At 39.1% G+C, this 14,671-nt stretch overlaps 2 protein-coding genes across 3 annotated transcripts; both read right to left on the bottom strand.

Moving 5' to 3' along the window:
• Nucleotides 1-2,255: 2,255 nt before the first annotated feature.
• On the bottom strand, nucleotides 2,256-3,307 carry LOC147135799 (phospholipase A2-like). The gene is made up of 4 exons (XM_086053624.1): nucleotides 3,241-3,307; nucleotides 2,995-3,142; nucleotides 2,782-2,915; nucleotides 2,256-2,564 (listed from the first exon to the last, which is right to left on the bottom strand). The coding sequence occupies exons 1-4, from the start codon at nucleotides 3,287-3,289 to the stop codon at nucleotides 2,446-2,448; spliced, it is 450 nt and encodes a 149-aa protein (XP_085909750.1). The 5' UTR covers nucleotides 3,290-3,307; the 3' UTR covers nucleotides 2,256-2,445.
• Nucleotides 3,308-4,386: 1,079 nt separating this feature from the next.
• Nucleotides 4,387-12,424, bottom strand: prkab1a (protein kinase, AMP-activated, beta 1 non-catalytic subunit, a). Of its 2 annotated transcripts, none has more exons than XM_086054043.1 (8): nucleotides 12,190-12,424; nucleotides 10,867-11,050; nucleotides 10,056-10,225; nucleotides 9,859-9,952; nucleotides 9,677-9,791; nucleotides 8,999-9,132; nucleotides 7,928-7,996; nucleotides 4,387-6,753 (listed from the first exon to the last, which is right to left on the bottom strand). In XM_086054043.1, exons 2-8 carry the CDS (start codon nucleotides 11,011-11,013, stop codon nucleotides 6,676-6,678), a joined length of 807 nt encoding a protein of 268 aa, XP_085910169.1. In that variant the 5' UTR covers nucleotides 11,014-11,050; nucleotides 12,190-12,424; the 3' UTR covers nucleotides 4,387-6,675. The 2 variants fall into 2 exon arrangements, with proteins under 2 accessions (XP_085910169.1, XP_085910168.1); XM_086054042.1 differs by having other exon boundaries at nucleotides 12,220-12,422.
• Nucleotides 12,425-14,671: the final 2,247 nt, after the last annotated feature.

The raw sequence follows: 14,671 nt of genomic DNA, 5'->3' as shown, positions 1-14,671 counted from the left end.
GTGTGTGGTTTTGGGTTTTTTTTTTTAGGCTTATTTTCATCTCTCCTGATGAAAAGGGAATAAAACATGCAAGGTTTCAATTAAAACATTTTTTGGTCTTTGTCTTATTTGTTGAGATTCTGCAAGAAATATTGATGACCCCCACGCCCCCCAAAAGGCAGCATTCCTGTCCATTTTCTTTCTTACTTCAGACTGTAAAACAAACACTGTAATAGAAGAAACTGTGTGGATTGACTTGTTTAATTAACTATAAATATTTAGTAAATAAATCATATATAAAACAATATTTCTCATTGCCCAGCCCCTGCCCAAGAGCTGTTGAGATCTAGCTCACCTGTGCCTCTTATAAATGACCTTATAAGCTCGAAATAAAATGGATGGATCTTTTTCTCCTCTTCTGGGATGAACCTGATCCAATCTCAGTCCACTTGAAAGGCAACGGTTAGCGCAATAACCCTTCATTGTAAATCCATTTTAACCATTAATAGGCCAGAAACAAGTCATTTTCACCCTTAAAAAACAAACGCAAATCCAAGAGAAGGCGAATAACACGGGTGGACTGAAGTTGAGGTGAGGTAAAGTGACTTCTGAATATCAGACTTGAAAATATAAGCAAAACTAAACGTGCAATGGATATCACGTGGATATGGCACGCGCACACACACGCATACAAACCCCCCCCCCCCCTACACACACACACTGATTAAAGGGCCCTCCTGGGAAAGTGACAACTGAAACAGAGACTTATGTGTGAGAAAGTACTGTACATGTGACATATATGCGTACGTTCCAGTGTCAGTATACAGAGATCGTATTTTAAAGAACTCTTTGCACATACATGAAGCTCCCAGCACGGTACTAAAAAACCAAATGCTATTCACACAAAAACACGCAAGTACACGCAAGCTTGTTTGAATTAGTTTCCTGGTGTCTGTTTCATGTGATGTATCATGCATTCCTGACAGGAAAAATCAGGTTACGGAAGGGAGCTCTGGGCAATGTGGCACAAACGCTCTGCATGGGTGAGCTTGTTCCAGGCACTCCCAAACTGCGGTGAACTAGTTTGAGGAGTTAACTCGCTCTCTTTCGTGATTTACAATAACGTATCCTACAGAGGTAAATATAGAACAAGCGGATTTGTTTCATGTAGCCGATGTACATACATATAGTAAAGAACTTACAATACAATTTTCCAGGCCTATTTTGCAGCAAAAGTAAAATAGTGGACTTTCCCCCTTGAGCGTCTGCGTTTGCGTCTGTGTGCTGGAATTGGGGCCAGCATTTTTTCTTTTTTTTTTCCCTTTTTCCCTGTGCAGGCCTGTTCCCGGATACAAAAAGTCACCTGTCTCTTTCTTTGTCTTGCTGGCATCAATAAATCGGGTTGCAATTCTTCACGTGAGTGTGACGCGCACGTGTAAATTCAAGAATACAACCTTAATTACAAAGCTATGAAGAATCAGGAAGGTGTTTTTCCTGCCAACATCCATAATACACTCAACCGCAAGCACTCGTCTCAACAGGTCTGACGTTATTACAGAAACAATTGTGTTTGTGAGAAACATCTAGGTTTTCACATCATTGACCTAAATAGTCTGTGACCGCAAACCGCTATATCAACCCAGAAATGTGCCTGTTGATCATGTCATGTATTTAAACCAGCAAGTTCTACATTCATATTATGCTTTTAAAAAGATGACATTTCCCCCTTAAAACGTTTTTCATTCGTACACATACAGTACATGTTTCCTTTTCTTAGTATGTGTCAGCAAGTCTGAATTCGAACAGGCGCCGCATAGTTAATATTGTAATCATATGTATTGGACAGTAGAACTGCATCATACTGTTTTTTTTTTTTTTTAAATTTGCTCACCGTACATTATAACAATGATTAAAAACACTACTAGCCATTGTAGTTGATTTCATTAAATTGAACAAATTATTGGACTACAATTTGTGTGAAATGTAATAGACTTTCCAATAATATCCGAAATATCTTTGAGACTGATCGCTTCATTCAATTCAACTCAGAATGTCGCTCTCTAAAATGCAAACAAAGCCAGTTTATAGGTGAAATTTATTTTTTTTATTTTACATCTGAATCATTCAGTGCTTATGATGCTGGCATTTGAAGTCTGATTATTTATGTTGAAAAAAGTCTCCATTCTTACACAATCAAAATGAAAATGAATATGAGTGTTTGTAGGACTGTTTGTTTTTGTTATGTCAGTGCAACTGTCAAATAACTGCCATTAATGTTATTTTTGATCATGTATGACATAGGTTTTAATGGAACCACGCTTGATTTGAGGTTTCAACAATACAGCACAACATCATGACGCATTCTTATTGATTAGCAATCCAGGCCTCCAAACATTCCAGTTGTACAGCTCCACTTTATGGGTGAGTCATGTGGAGACATGGGTTGGCTGGAGTTTGCCGGGGTCTTCACTTGCACATGTGGCTGGGCAGGTGCTCGTGCTCAGGGTTCCATGGCGACCGGGCAAAACACTCCGCGGCCTTTCTGTCGCACTCGCAAATGAACATCTCACATTTGTTGTTTTTGCCTAGGGAGAAAATAGATCTTAGTTTCCATGTTAGTGTTTTCATTTTGCTTTTTTTTTTTTTGGGGGGGGGGGGGTTAAAAATAAAGGCAATTGCAATGGAAATGTAGTAAATTTTCACTACATCTTTGAGTCGAAAATGCTCACAAGTGCTTCATTTGTCCAATACTAGCTAAAATAGGACTTCAGAGGGGAACTCCATTGTGTTTGCTCTACTCACTGCCACAGGTGACCTTCTTCTGCTCACTATCACAGCCGTAGTGATACAACTCTGTGTAAGGGTTGTCAAAGATGGGCCAACAATCGGGATGCTGCATAGCGTCGCTATAACACTGGTCGTGCACGTAGCAGCACCTGCCAAGGTAACGGAACATGTGAGGCAAACTGTATAAATTAGCCGTGGTGCGAATTTGAAGTCGGAATAAGGTTGGACCTATCCAAGTCATCCACGGGTGTGCCCGAGCCACCCTTTCCACAGAAGCAGCCGTAGTCAGCGTAGTCAAAGATGGGCCAGCTATCGGGCATCAAGCACAGGATCATATTTCGGAACTGGTTCAGAGCCTTGTAATCCACGCATTGAGCTGCAGGGCAGAACAAGAGCCAACAAGCCTGTTCACGGTGTCCTCATTGATGTTCAGGATTAAATGGCAAAGCGCAGAGCCGTCTCGCAGATACTTACCAACAGAGAGGCTTAAAGCCAAGAGAAGCAGAGTGTTGAGGGTGTTCATCCTGAGAGCCTAAAGGTTAGTGGCAGAGTTGCAATCGCTCTCCCATCAGACCCTCTTTATATAGTCGGGGACCTTGGTATCTGCAGCGTCAGCTGTTCATACTGTACATGGTCTCACGCTTCACAATGCACAATGAGTTTGACATATGTATAAGAAGACTGCGACTCACACCGCGTGAACTCACTGAACTTGTTGAACGTTCGGTCTTGGATTTGAGATGGTCAGCAGCGACGTTCCGAACCACTGGCTTGCGTGTGCTGCACGCGCAACACAACCTCACAAACGGGTCAGAGAATATTCAAGTACTTTAGAGATGATGAGGTAATTCTGTGTTGAAAAAGGAGCATGGACTTCAAGACAGCTGCTTGCAAAGGTATTGATTTGGGGTAAAATTTCATCCGAGTTAGGGTTAAGAGGTTACAGTTGGTAGATGTCATTTTCATCGGTTTAATTATTATACCTGATAACGTATCATTCACTGATTCATAGGAGACTTCACTACCTACTATAAATCGACTGATTTTCCCATCGGGGTAATGCAATGTAATCTTTCCTTTAAAACAAACAAAGTCAAAACAAACAGAGTTTGGTTTGGAACAGGATTACTTTTTCAAGATGAGAGCCACTTTTTGGGAACGGTTTAATCCGAAGGGCTACCAGTTTGATGCACACTTTTGAAATAAGAAATGTGTTAAGAAATGAGTTTTAATAATGGAATTATTAGGGCTTGGCCTAGTTAAATGGAAGATATTAGCTCTTATGAAACGATAAAAAAAATCAGAAGAAAAAAAAAATCGTCTGGTTATCTTTTTACACATTAAAAACAACGATATGATGATCAAACATCCCCGAGTTTTTGGTAAAGTCAAACAAATAACAAATACTAAAGGACAATGTATTGTAAAACAGTCCAACAGTGTGTTGGAATTTTTTTCTTCCAAATTAATCGGTCAATCGGTTATCAAAATGTTATTCTGCCAAATATTGGAATCAGCATCGGACAATGAATAAATAAATACAAATAAAATCCGTATCGATCGGGCTGTATATTATAATTAACAATTAATGGGTAAGGTAAAAAAATGAAGCAAAGTCCATTTTACAGTGTATGTTGATCTTTAATAAATGGAGTGACAATGAAAGCAGGGTCAAAAACACAGCGACATATCACACAACTTATTTTCTAATGAATTATTAGAATGATTGCTTACTGGCTAAGAGAGTTGAACACAAACAGACGTGAATAAATAACCAGAAGTAAAAAGGTAGCAGTTAGAATAATGATACGCAAATCAGATGCTATCTAATAGTGAGCACATTTCAAGCCATCAACCTTCAAGAAATACGGGAATAATAGAACAATATATCTCTTTATCACCGGGAACAAAATATATTCAACTTTACCATAAATAATACATGCTTTATTGGTCTTCACTGCTGATATTGATTGATTGTCTACTTGTACAACAACCCAGAGTCAAATGACAAAAGAAACTCTGCTAGGGTGCATATGAATTCAGTGTATTTGATAGGTCATATAAACTGTACATTTATGGACGTGTTAAAAACACTATTTGGCCACAAAATGTCATATTGCCAACATTTCAAGGCAATTAGGGCAGAATGGAAGAAACAAAAACAAAAAATATTTATATTCCTACTAATTAGTAGGCACTAGATTTCGATTGAATTTGCCTGACGTCACAGTACACACATTCTACATGAGTGCTCAGGTCATGTACCGGTGTTAAGTATTCAGGAAAAAAACTGTGTTCCATTTGCATTTGCAGAAAAAAACGTAATCAGATTACAGATACATTTAATAAAAATGTGGATTATTTTGCAGAATTAGTCCAATCCAGTCCTCGTCGCTCGCTCAGATTTTGTGGAATTAAGCAGTCATGACTGGTGACAATATAGCTCAATTGTCAGCCCATGTATAGATTTTTGTTGGCCAAAAATTAAATACCTCAGACAGGTCAGGGCGGGCTGAATACGTGTTAGTTTTAGTGCGGTCAGTTTTAAAAGTGACTCGAAGAGAATGGATGGTGACTGTTTTGTATCGTACTCACTGCAAGACTTAATTGATGTTAAATAACGTTTACAAAGAAACGTGTGAACTATCCAAATCAGCTGGATTTCATATCATTGAGGAGCGCTAAAAGCTAGCATGTTAGCCCTATGCCCGAAACATGTAAGTAAATACTTCATTAATTAACGTCATGAATCACCCACGGCTTTACTATTTAAGCGACAAATGACCAATATCTTCTGCTAAATTTGTCACTGGGAAAAATACACACTTTTTTTTCATCATGTATCTCAGAACGTGCATGTGTGCGTGGTTTTATGACACGGGGTGGGGGGCACCACCTGACTTTTCATCTTCGGGCACCCAAAGGGGTAGCAGCAGCCCTGTCTACATTCGATATTGGTAATTGTCATGCAAAATAATACAAAGTCAGTGCTATGTAAAATACGTTTACATCGTCAACTTAAAAGAAAAACAATATCACATACTTTATAATGAAGTGTGCTGGGTGAGCACACGGTAAAGAAGCAAAGGAATTAAAACTGTGGAGAGCTACCACAGGGCAGTGTTCCCGTCAGTGATTTCGACGTCACATTCTCTTTGTTCTTGTGGAGTTAACGATGGATTAAAATGTCTGAAAACATTGTTTGGTCTTGTGTTCAACATGATTATGTCCGTTTTGAGTACATGTAACATGAAATGACCTCCAAAATATCTCGTGCTACATTCCATGACACTCGGAAGTCACAAATTTCGAACCCCCGACAAGTGCCAACTTGACTTTCATATTCCCCCGACACCGTCAATAATCTGACATCACACAACAATGTTGTAGGCTGTTGGTATATTGCTATATCGTCTTGGTATTAGTTTGTTTTTTTAATGTAAGATTGAAGCCTAGAAAAACATATTTAGAAGTTTGTCGTCGTAGGGGCTCGTGTTGTTTTCTTTTATTGTTGTACGCTGGAACACATTGAGAATGTGTTTAAAAAGCAGACATAATTGAAATGTCTCTATATTTGCATGACATAGAAATGATCCATACTAAAGGTGAAAAAGTTTGTGCAAAGTCAAGTGACTCCATCTCACAGGATGTTTGCATGGATGTACTCTATATATATATACTTTATAACAACGCTGTCCTAACAAATATTTTGACAGAACATCCTATGAATCGCAGGTTTCGTTATTTTGTTCGTACCATTTGTCTCATCCTGTGTAGAAGACTCTATATCTCAACAGTGTTAGCAACTTAATGTGATAACATTTTTTCTACAACATACCATAGATGAAACAGTTGAAATTGCTACTTGACTTCACATTGGTCCACAGGTAATACTGGCGCCATCTTCCGTCAGATGGGTTTATAAAGTAAGGTGGTGACGTACTTCTTCTTGTAGCGATGTGTTGCGCTAAGAACCATCACGCCATCCTGTGAAAAAAAAAAAAAAAAAGACATTCAATCTGTAGCTGGGATTCAAAATTAGTCACTTTGTGTATAAAATGTTACGCATGGAAGGTCTGCGGCAATTAATGACTTTTAGGATTATTATAAGTCAAAATTCTAACTCAATGAAAAAATGTCAACCCCAAAATGTTGTATGCGGCCCCGCTAGTCTAAACACAGCATTCTGATTGATTTGCCACTTTGCTGTCGACTGAAAATGACATCATGGTTGCTCAGGTAAAGACCAATCATGGCTCAGCTTCAGAAAACAGGTGAGCCGTGATTGGTCGTTACCTGAGCCCTGAGCAAGTGTGATGTCATTTTCAGTGGACAGCAAGTGACAAAATGGCCGCCCCCTGAGATGGCAAAAAATGGGTGGATTTTGCTACTTACATTCATATTCCACAAACGCAATATTAATCAGAATGCCATGTTTACACTAGTGAAGGCGCATAGAAACCCATTATGATAAAGATTTTTTTGGTCTACTTAACGTATTAGATTATTAAGTATTATAAATTATTAGAAACAGCTCTGAGGACAGTACAGTGCAGTTCATATGAATACACATGTTATTTAATTAATATGGAGCAACATTGAAAAAATAAAAACGAAACGATATCAAACAGCCTGGTGGCAGACTGTTGTATTCACCTCACATTTTTATCATCGTTTTCATATATAATTCAGCGTTTTACCAAGCACTTACTCAATTCTTTGATCACAGTTGCATATCTGCAATCAAACACCTGTGTGGCTTTGAAGAAAAACACACAGACACAGAGCACACACTCTGGTACAGACAAATCCGAGTGGAAAAAATGCCGGTCTGAACAGCTGTCGGCTGATATGGAAAGTACTAAGTATGACTCAGCTGGGAAGGTGCGAGCATGGCACAAGTGTGTGCTTATGGCACTGCTTGTTCCCGTATTTAACCCACTGTGTGTGTTCTATGTCGATCTTGGCAAATAAACTCAACGCCAGTTTATTTTTCCGGTCAGGCTGAGAGAAAACAGCATTATCTCTCCTACAGCTCCTTCTGACCGCAGCTTGTTATCGTCGTCGGCATTCCCCACATCAAGGCAATGCTTGCGGTTTCCGGTGAAAACAATAACAAAGACACCCTTTCCCATTGGTCCCCACAGGAAGTAGATCATACCTTAATGGAGAGCGCGTAGAGGTGGTTGAGCATGACATGGTTTGGCTCTGGCAGGAGTGCAGGATCACACTACCAAAAAAAATAAATAAATAAATTGTTTCAATGCTAGACCAGGGCACTAGTATGTTTTTCTCACAATCTTTCGACTTACTAGCCACTAATCTAGCAAGACTTATTGAGGTGCACATCTAGTGACAAAAGGGGTTCAACATTTCTGCGCATGGAAATATACCATGGGAAATTTAGCTTGGGAATGTTGTTTCCTTTTAAATACAATATATTTACTGTATTTTCTGGACTATAAACCGCATCTTTATATAAGCCGCAGCCACTGTTTTTTAATGAAAAAACATATATAAGCCGCACCTATGTTAAAAATTTGATATTTACTGCATTTACAGAACGATTTTGAACTGTAAATTACCATGTATGTACTTGAACAGATTCTTTCCTAACAGTGCCTTTTAACACGGCAGCAACTATGCTGATTAAAACGGAACAGCATCAAGAGAAAGTAAACAGTACTTATCGACATTTCACTGCCAGTTTTGTCAGCTAATGTCAACCAGACTCCACCTTTTATTCTTCTACTACATTCTATATATGCACCTAATGCAATAACCTAGTGCATAGCGCCCTCGCCTGTTGAACTCCTCCACCTGCAGTCATATCCTGTTAATGGCAAATGTATTGAATTGTACTGTAATTCCGGTTAAAGCGCCCCGAGCAGCGGAAAAATCCACAGAATAGCCGCGCCGTACTATAAACCGCATGGTTCAAAAGCTAGGAAAAAAAGTCGCATCTTACAGTCCGAAAAATACGGTAATTAATTAGGACCATCCATCCATTAGGGTTGTGGGTGAGCCGGAGCCGATCTCACTGACGTTGCCGAGAGGCTGAGTACACCCGGGACGTATCGGCAGCCAATCACAGGGCACATACGATAAGCAATCATGCACACTCACATTCACACATATGGCCAAGTTGGAGTCTTCTACTCAAAACTGGAAACCACCACTTGACAACACCTCGATTCATTTAATCTGACTGATTTGCGCTAGGACTACTTACAGATATTCCAGTGTCTTTGTTGAGGATGACCTGGAGCAGATGAGGTGGAAGTATGGGTGGAGACTTGAACTTTTCCTCTTGTTTTGGAATGTACGCATCCTGGTGATACGGCCCAGGGGGAGAGCTGGAGAGGTCTAATGCGTGTGAGGGATAATAAAAGAGATCAGCAAAACTCACCGCTTCTCAAATTACAATAGCATGCCAATTTTGTTTGGGTCAACATTTTGCATTTATAATAGCGCTCCAGATAGCGACGGTTCTGTTTGTCAAACAGGGTTATTATAGTTTTGGAGTTGTAATTCGTTTTTTATTTCGTTTTGAGCTTTGTTTTTTTAAATTTAGTTAGTTGTCATTAGTTTTCAGGGCGGTTGGTTATTGTTTCGTAAAATAACCTTGTTGTCAAGTGATTATAAGGCGCTACTTTTTACAAACTTCACTACAATGTAAGCTTGCTTCAGTCTTTGCATTTTGGATTGCATGTGAAAACTGCAAGATGTCTGGGAGTGCTTGGAGACGACTGCGTGGGTCTGTGTTCCTCACAAATAAGATACGATAATCTCAGGCCACAAAACGAACAGACACTCCAGCTAAAGTGGAGCAGCAGCCGCTAAACAAACTCAAAGCCTTCATAAAAGGCCAGAGCAGACTTGATGTGGGACAGGATTTGTTCAAACTCACCTGACATGTCTGAGCACTTCTGCGAGTCCACCATGAGAGCGTCAAACACCTCAAAGTCTGTTTTCTTCACCTGGATAATGTTATTGACTGTACCCAGCTGACTTGTTACAACAGGCTGTCAGGGGAAAAAATATGTCAATAAAAAGAAAACGGAAAACAAAAACTACTTAGTAATTGCAAACCTCAGCTGGGTCGTGAGTCCATTGCCCGTCGACGTAAAACTTGTACTGATGTTCCCCTTCCGGTAGCTCCACAATGGTCACAAAAGTGTTTTGACTTTGACAAGTAATCAAGGTGTCGATTAAAAAAATGAGAGTAGACAATCAAAACAGAGAGACAACTTTCAACACATACTCCAAAAGATTTTCCCTCTCCTGACCTTCGAATCAAGGGAATCTTATTGGCCCAGTTGTTAAAGGATCCAGAGAGGTAGACCTCTTTGCCGTCGCCTTTCCAGCGAAAGACGGTTGGTCGGTCCAAAGTTGGGTCTTTGTCTTCCATTTCTAAATCTTGCCTCCATGCAAGGAACTCTTCTTTCTCTAAGGGAGCCTGCAGCATAAAGCCACAGGAAGATATTTATTTTTTTACAACAGGTGTATCTCAATAAGTATACAAAATAAATCAAATAAACAAAATTTCATTTAATAAATTTCAGGAGTTAAATTTTAAAAAAAAGGGAAACTAATTTTAGAGATTCATTAAATATGTCAGCTCGTTCTCATGTCATGTCATCAAACATTACCAAATTAAAGTGCAACATTAATGCTATTCGTTAGCCAATCTAAGGTGGTTTGCATTGTGCGTTAGCATTAAACTTGCACAATTTCCTACGACAAAGGTACAGGATTGCTTTAAAGACAGCACACTTTGTTTGATGTCTAGTTTGGTAGTCAATTTCAATTGGAAGTGGCAATAAACTGAATGGGTTGTTCACTATTCAACAAACTTCATTTTTGAAGAGAAAATGAACACAAAAAAAAGGAGCTGGTCTTCTACCAACACGACACAAACAAAGTCATTCAAACATGACTTTCAAGACCTTTTTCAGTCATCTGGATCAGAAAAGCTACCATAGCTTTTTCCACAAAGCAAGCACAGAATTCTCCAACATGTCTACGTATGCGAAAGAAAGAAACCAATCAGACTAGCAATCTCCAAACGTGTGTCGCTGACGTAAAGGCTTGACCTACTTTCATGTCTTCACTGTGAAAAATATCTGCATCTTCAGGGCTGTCCATGAGAATTTTGGGCCTCTCGCCATCCTTGGTACCCCTGCTGTCCCTCCGCTGGGCTTTCTCCCCGTGGCCCATGGCCCTCTCGCTGCTTGTGTTTCCCATGGCGCCGTTTTGGGGTGGTCTGCTTCAAGGTGACTGACTGTAAGATTCAAGGAAAACGTTGCTGCTCAAGGAGGGAAATGTGCAACTTTGGACCGTTCATAAATTAGCTAATTAATGATTAATAGCTGTGGCATGGGGGCACTGGCAATATTTTCTTAAAAAAATACACGTTTTACTGGGAAAAAAAACCCCACAATATTATTAAACTAATACCTCTTTGACAGTGTCAATAAAAACTGACCATACTTATCTATGGAGGTGCATTTTTTGATACAGCTTGTGATTTATATCTCATTAGATTTTGCAATGTGTGGACCAGTAGGTGAGTACAGTTTACAGTAACTAAGTATTTTTTTGAGTATCTGTACTTTACTACTCTTTTTTGATAACGTTTTACTCTACTACAAAGTTCTCCTTTGACAAAATAGTGTTGTTACTTTTTAAGACTTTCACTGATGACGACACGCCATTAAAGTGTGCGTAGAGAGAGGCAAAGTAAATCATGGTTGAAATGTTGATTGATTAGATGTGGAGAACGTGTAAAGCGGAGGTAAAAGGAAAGCAGTGACAGTAGTGAGGAACATGAACCAGGCAGCATTAACAATGATGGCAACAGATTGGGAGAAGCAAGAAACTTCACCATCCATGGCCATGTTTAAGATCACTTTGGCGTTATCAGCTATAAAATTGACTGCTGGTGAATGCTTTAAAAAATTCCCTATATAATATGAAAAATAACATGCATACATGTTAGGATTTTTTTTTTTAATATCATTAACTAATATCGCAATTATTTAATTAACTTCAAAATAATCCTCCACCAACTAAACATGTTCAACCACCACGACAGCCTTTTTCTATTGCATTAACAAACAATCGTGTGCAATTAGATAAATACTGAGCGACATTTTTCAACAGACAAATTTGCATATTAAATAAGACAGCGTGTGACGTAAGTCAAAACAAATAGTCATTTATTGCGGTATCATTGCAGTCGACCTACTACAGGAGAGCAGGAGGTATTTGTCACATAAGCAATAAGAGGAACCGTTACATTTGCTTACTGAACGGCTGCTAGCTAGCGGTTAAGATTAGCGCTACCTTGAACGGTGTCATTGTAGTACTTGTTATCTCACCGAATGATAGCAGCGGCTGTATACACCGAATAATACGTACTTGCACCAGCAGTTGCATACGCTCATGTACCTGCAGAGTTACGCCGTTGATCGGTGACTTTGATAGTATATTAGTTCTCCTCCAGTCTCATTTCATCCGGGCAGCATAAAAAATAAACATTCGACCTGCTGATTCTTGCGCATGCGCAGTAGAGCAGGCAAGCAACAGCGTTGCGATGCTCACCAACACGCGACGCAAATATATAACGATTGTGTATGGAGCTATTTCGTAGTCCTAAAACATCCGAACACTCAATATCCAATCCGCTTGTTCTCACAAGGGTCGCGGGCGTGCTGGAGCCTACCCAAACTGGTGGCTGTAATATACATATTTGACACAAGATGGCAGCATACGAATTGCTTCATATATTACAAATGAAGGCAACTCTGTGCAGGTATGATGTATAAGCACACTTTGATGCCATACAAACCTTAACTTATTTTGATGTGGTAACGATAGTAAAATAATATAATACTATAATTTATCAAACATACTTTCCAATACATAGGCAGCACAATGGCCATTCAAATGATGCAGAGTGTGACAAAAACTATTGAACTCTTTTTAATTCTATTTCGTTATGTCGGTACAATGTGGTTTAATGAAGTAGGAGAAAGTGCTAGTTTTCTCATTAAAAAAACAAAACAACACATTTCAAAATTTGGTGTTGTTTTATGGGAGGCTGGAAGGATTTAATTGATCTCATATTGCAAGGCACCACCATATTGGAAAGGAAGGCAGAAAATGTAATGGTCAAGAGTTGTTTTACTCACCTAATAGGGTGCAGATCTCACCCTCCATCTTGTCAGAAAAAGCCTGCAATTACTAAGGAGAGGTGGGGGGCATCTTTTTTTGCACCTTATCGTATACCAGTTTTTCTCTCACCACAAACATGTAATAAAGCTAATGATAACCCCCATGTACGCCAACATCCCCCATCCCCAAGTGTAAACTGGGGACTTTGGCTCATAATGAAGCTCTAGATTAAAAGAAGAGTCCAGCAGGGCGGTGAAAGGGGGTGGGGAGAAGGTTCGGCTTCACTGGACCACAGATGAAAGTACATATAACAAGGTCCTGTTACTTAGAATGTCTCAGGAGATGACATTTCCAGGCAGTACATAAATGTTTCTTCTCTCTTCAGAGCATTCATTCCTTGTATTGTTTGTTTCCACTTGGATCCAATCGAATGTGAAGCAGCCCAACTGAAAAACAATGCATATTCTAGCCGGGATTCTGCATGTATAGTATGAGAGTGGTGTATCTTTTTGTCATCCAAAGAATGAGTGCTAGAAGGCCGCCATAATTGCCTGCACACACACAGCATGCGACAGGCAAATGGTTGACTGAATGTGACTTTTTTTTTTCTTGTGTAGGTGGTTCTAAAAATATAGTGTTGGTGTCAATAATGTTGTAAAAAAGTAGCAGCTCCTCATTTGGTCTTATCACAACACTAAGACTGAGTTCTTAGAGCTACTACATCTCTCAGCAAAAACAATCCCAATTTTGGATGATTGTGTGTTTTACTATATAATTTTGTATTGTAACAATTCACATACATATAATGTGCAATTTTCCTTACATTCCTAGTTAACAGCACTCCACAGAGTCCACACAATTATGTTTGAATTTGCTTGCGTAAAGGCCTAACGTAAGTGGCGACAATATGTAAAGCACTAATAGAAATGAATTATTTTTGTCAACTCTGAAATATTTTTAACCAAGTACAGTGTGCATATTGTGGTAAAATGTGAAAATATGTAAAAAAAAAAATCAGTTATTATGTATTTATCAGCCGATATAAAATATGAATTATTTACAGGAAAAAGATGCATGTAAAACGTCAGAAGTTGCATCTGAATCTGACGTAGCATTTCAGAATAAAAGCCTTTTGACATTTTTATATGTGGCAGCCAGGTGATGACAAAATGGACCATATGGATGTTTTTCAGATAAGACCCAGGCTCCACTTCCAAATGGCAAATTTTAATGCAGCAAAAGGCCGGTCAAGAAGAATGTCATTGAATGTGTTATGAAATAATTGTGTAACATCCTCGACAAAACGATTTTACCTCCCACACACGACCTCTAAATGTTTTTCTTGCTTCTTTTCATCTCCTCTTTACTATTGCGTCTCGAATATTGTCTGTATCAGGGTTTGGCAGGTGCTTTCGATCAACCTCAGTCAAACACTAATTTACTTTTGGGGATTTATTTTTATTTGTCGGGAGTTAAATTTGAGCAAACCTTTCATTGCGCATGGGTGAAGTAGGAATCCAGGGACCATGCTACCTCAACAATTAAGATTGTTTATTGGCATGAGAGATTATCAGGGGTGTCGTGGGAAATTACCCAATTTCACTTGATATTGTTGTTGTTGTTGTTGTATTATTTATTTATTTGCTGTAGTTAATAGAAAGAACTCCAAATGGCCAGTTCTCCTTTTGTAGTTTGTGAAGTGCATACCGTGTGCGATCTGCACAAT

The sequence above is a fragment of the Filicampus tigris genome, chromosome 15 (assembly GCF_054856515.1).
Source record: "Filicampus tigris isolate MCC_2025a chromosome 15, RoL_Ftig_1.0, whole genome shotgun sequence".
Lineage (NCBI taxonomy): Eukaryota > Metazoa > Chordata > Actinopteri > Syngnathiformes > Syngnathidae > Filicampus > Filicampus tigris.
Note: the sequence above shows the minus strand (reverse complement) of the source record. Positions and strands in the feature narration are given on the sequence as shown.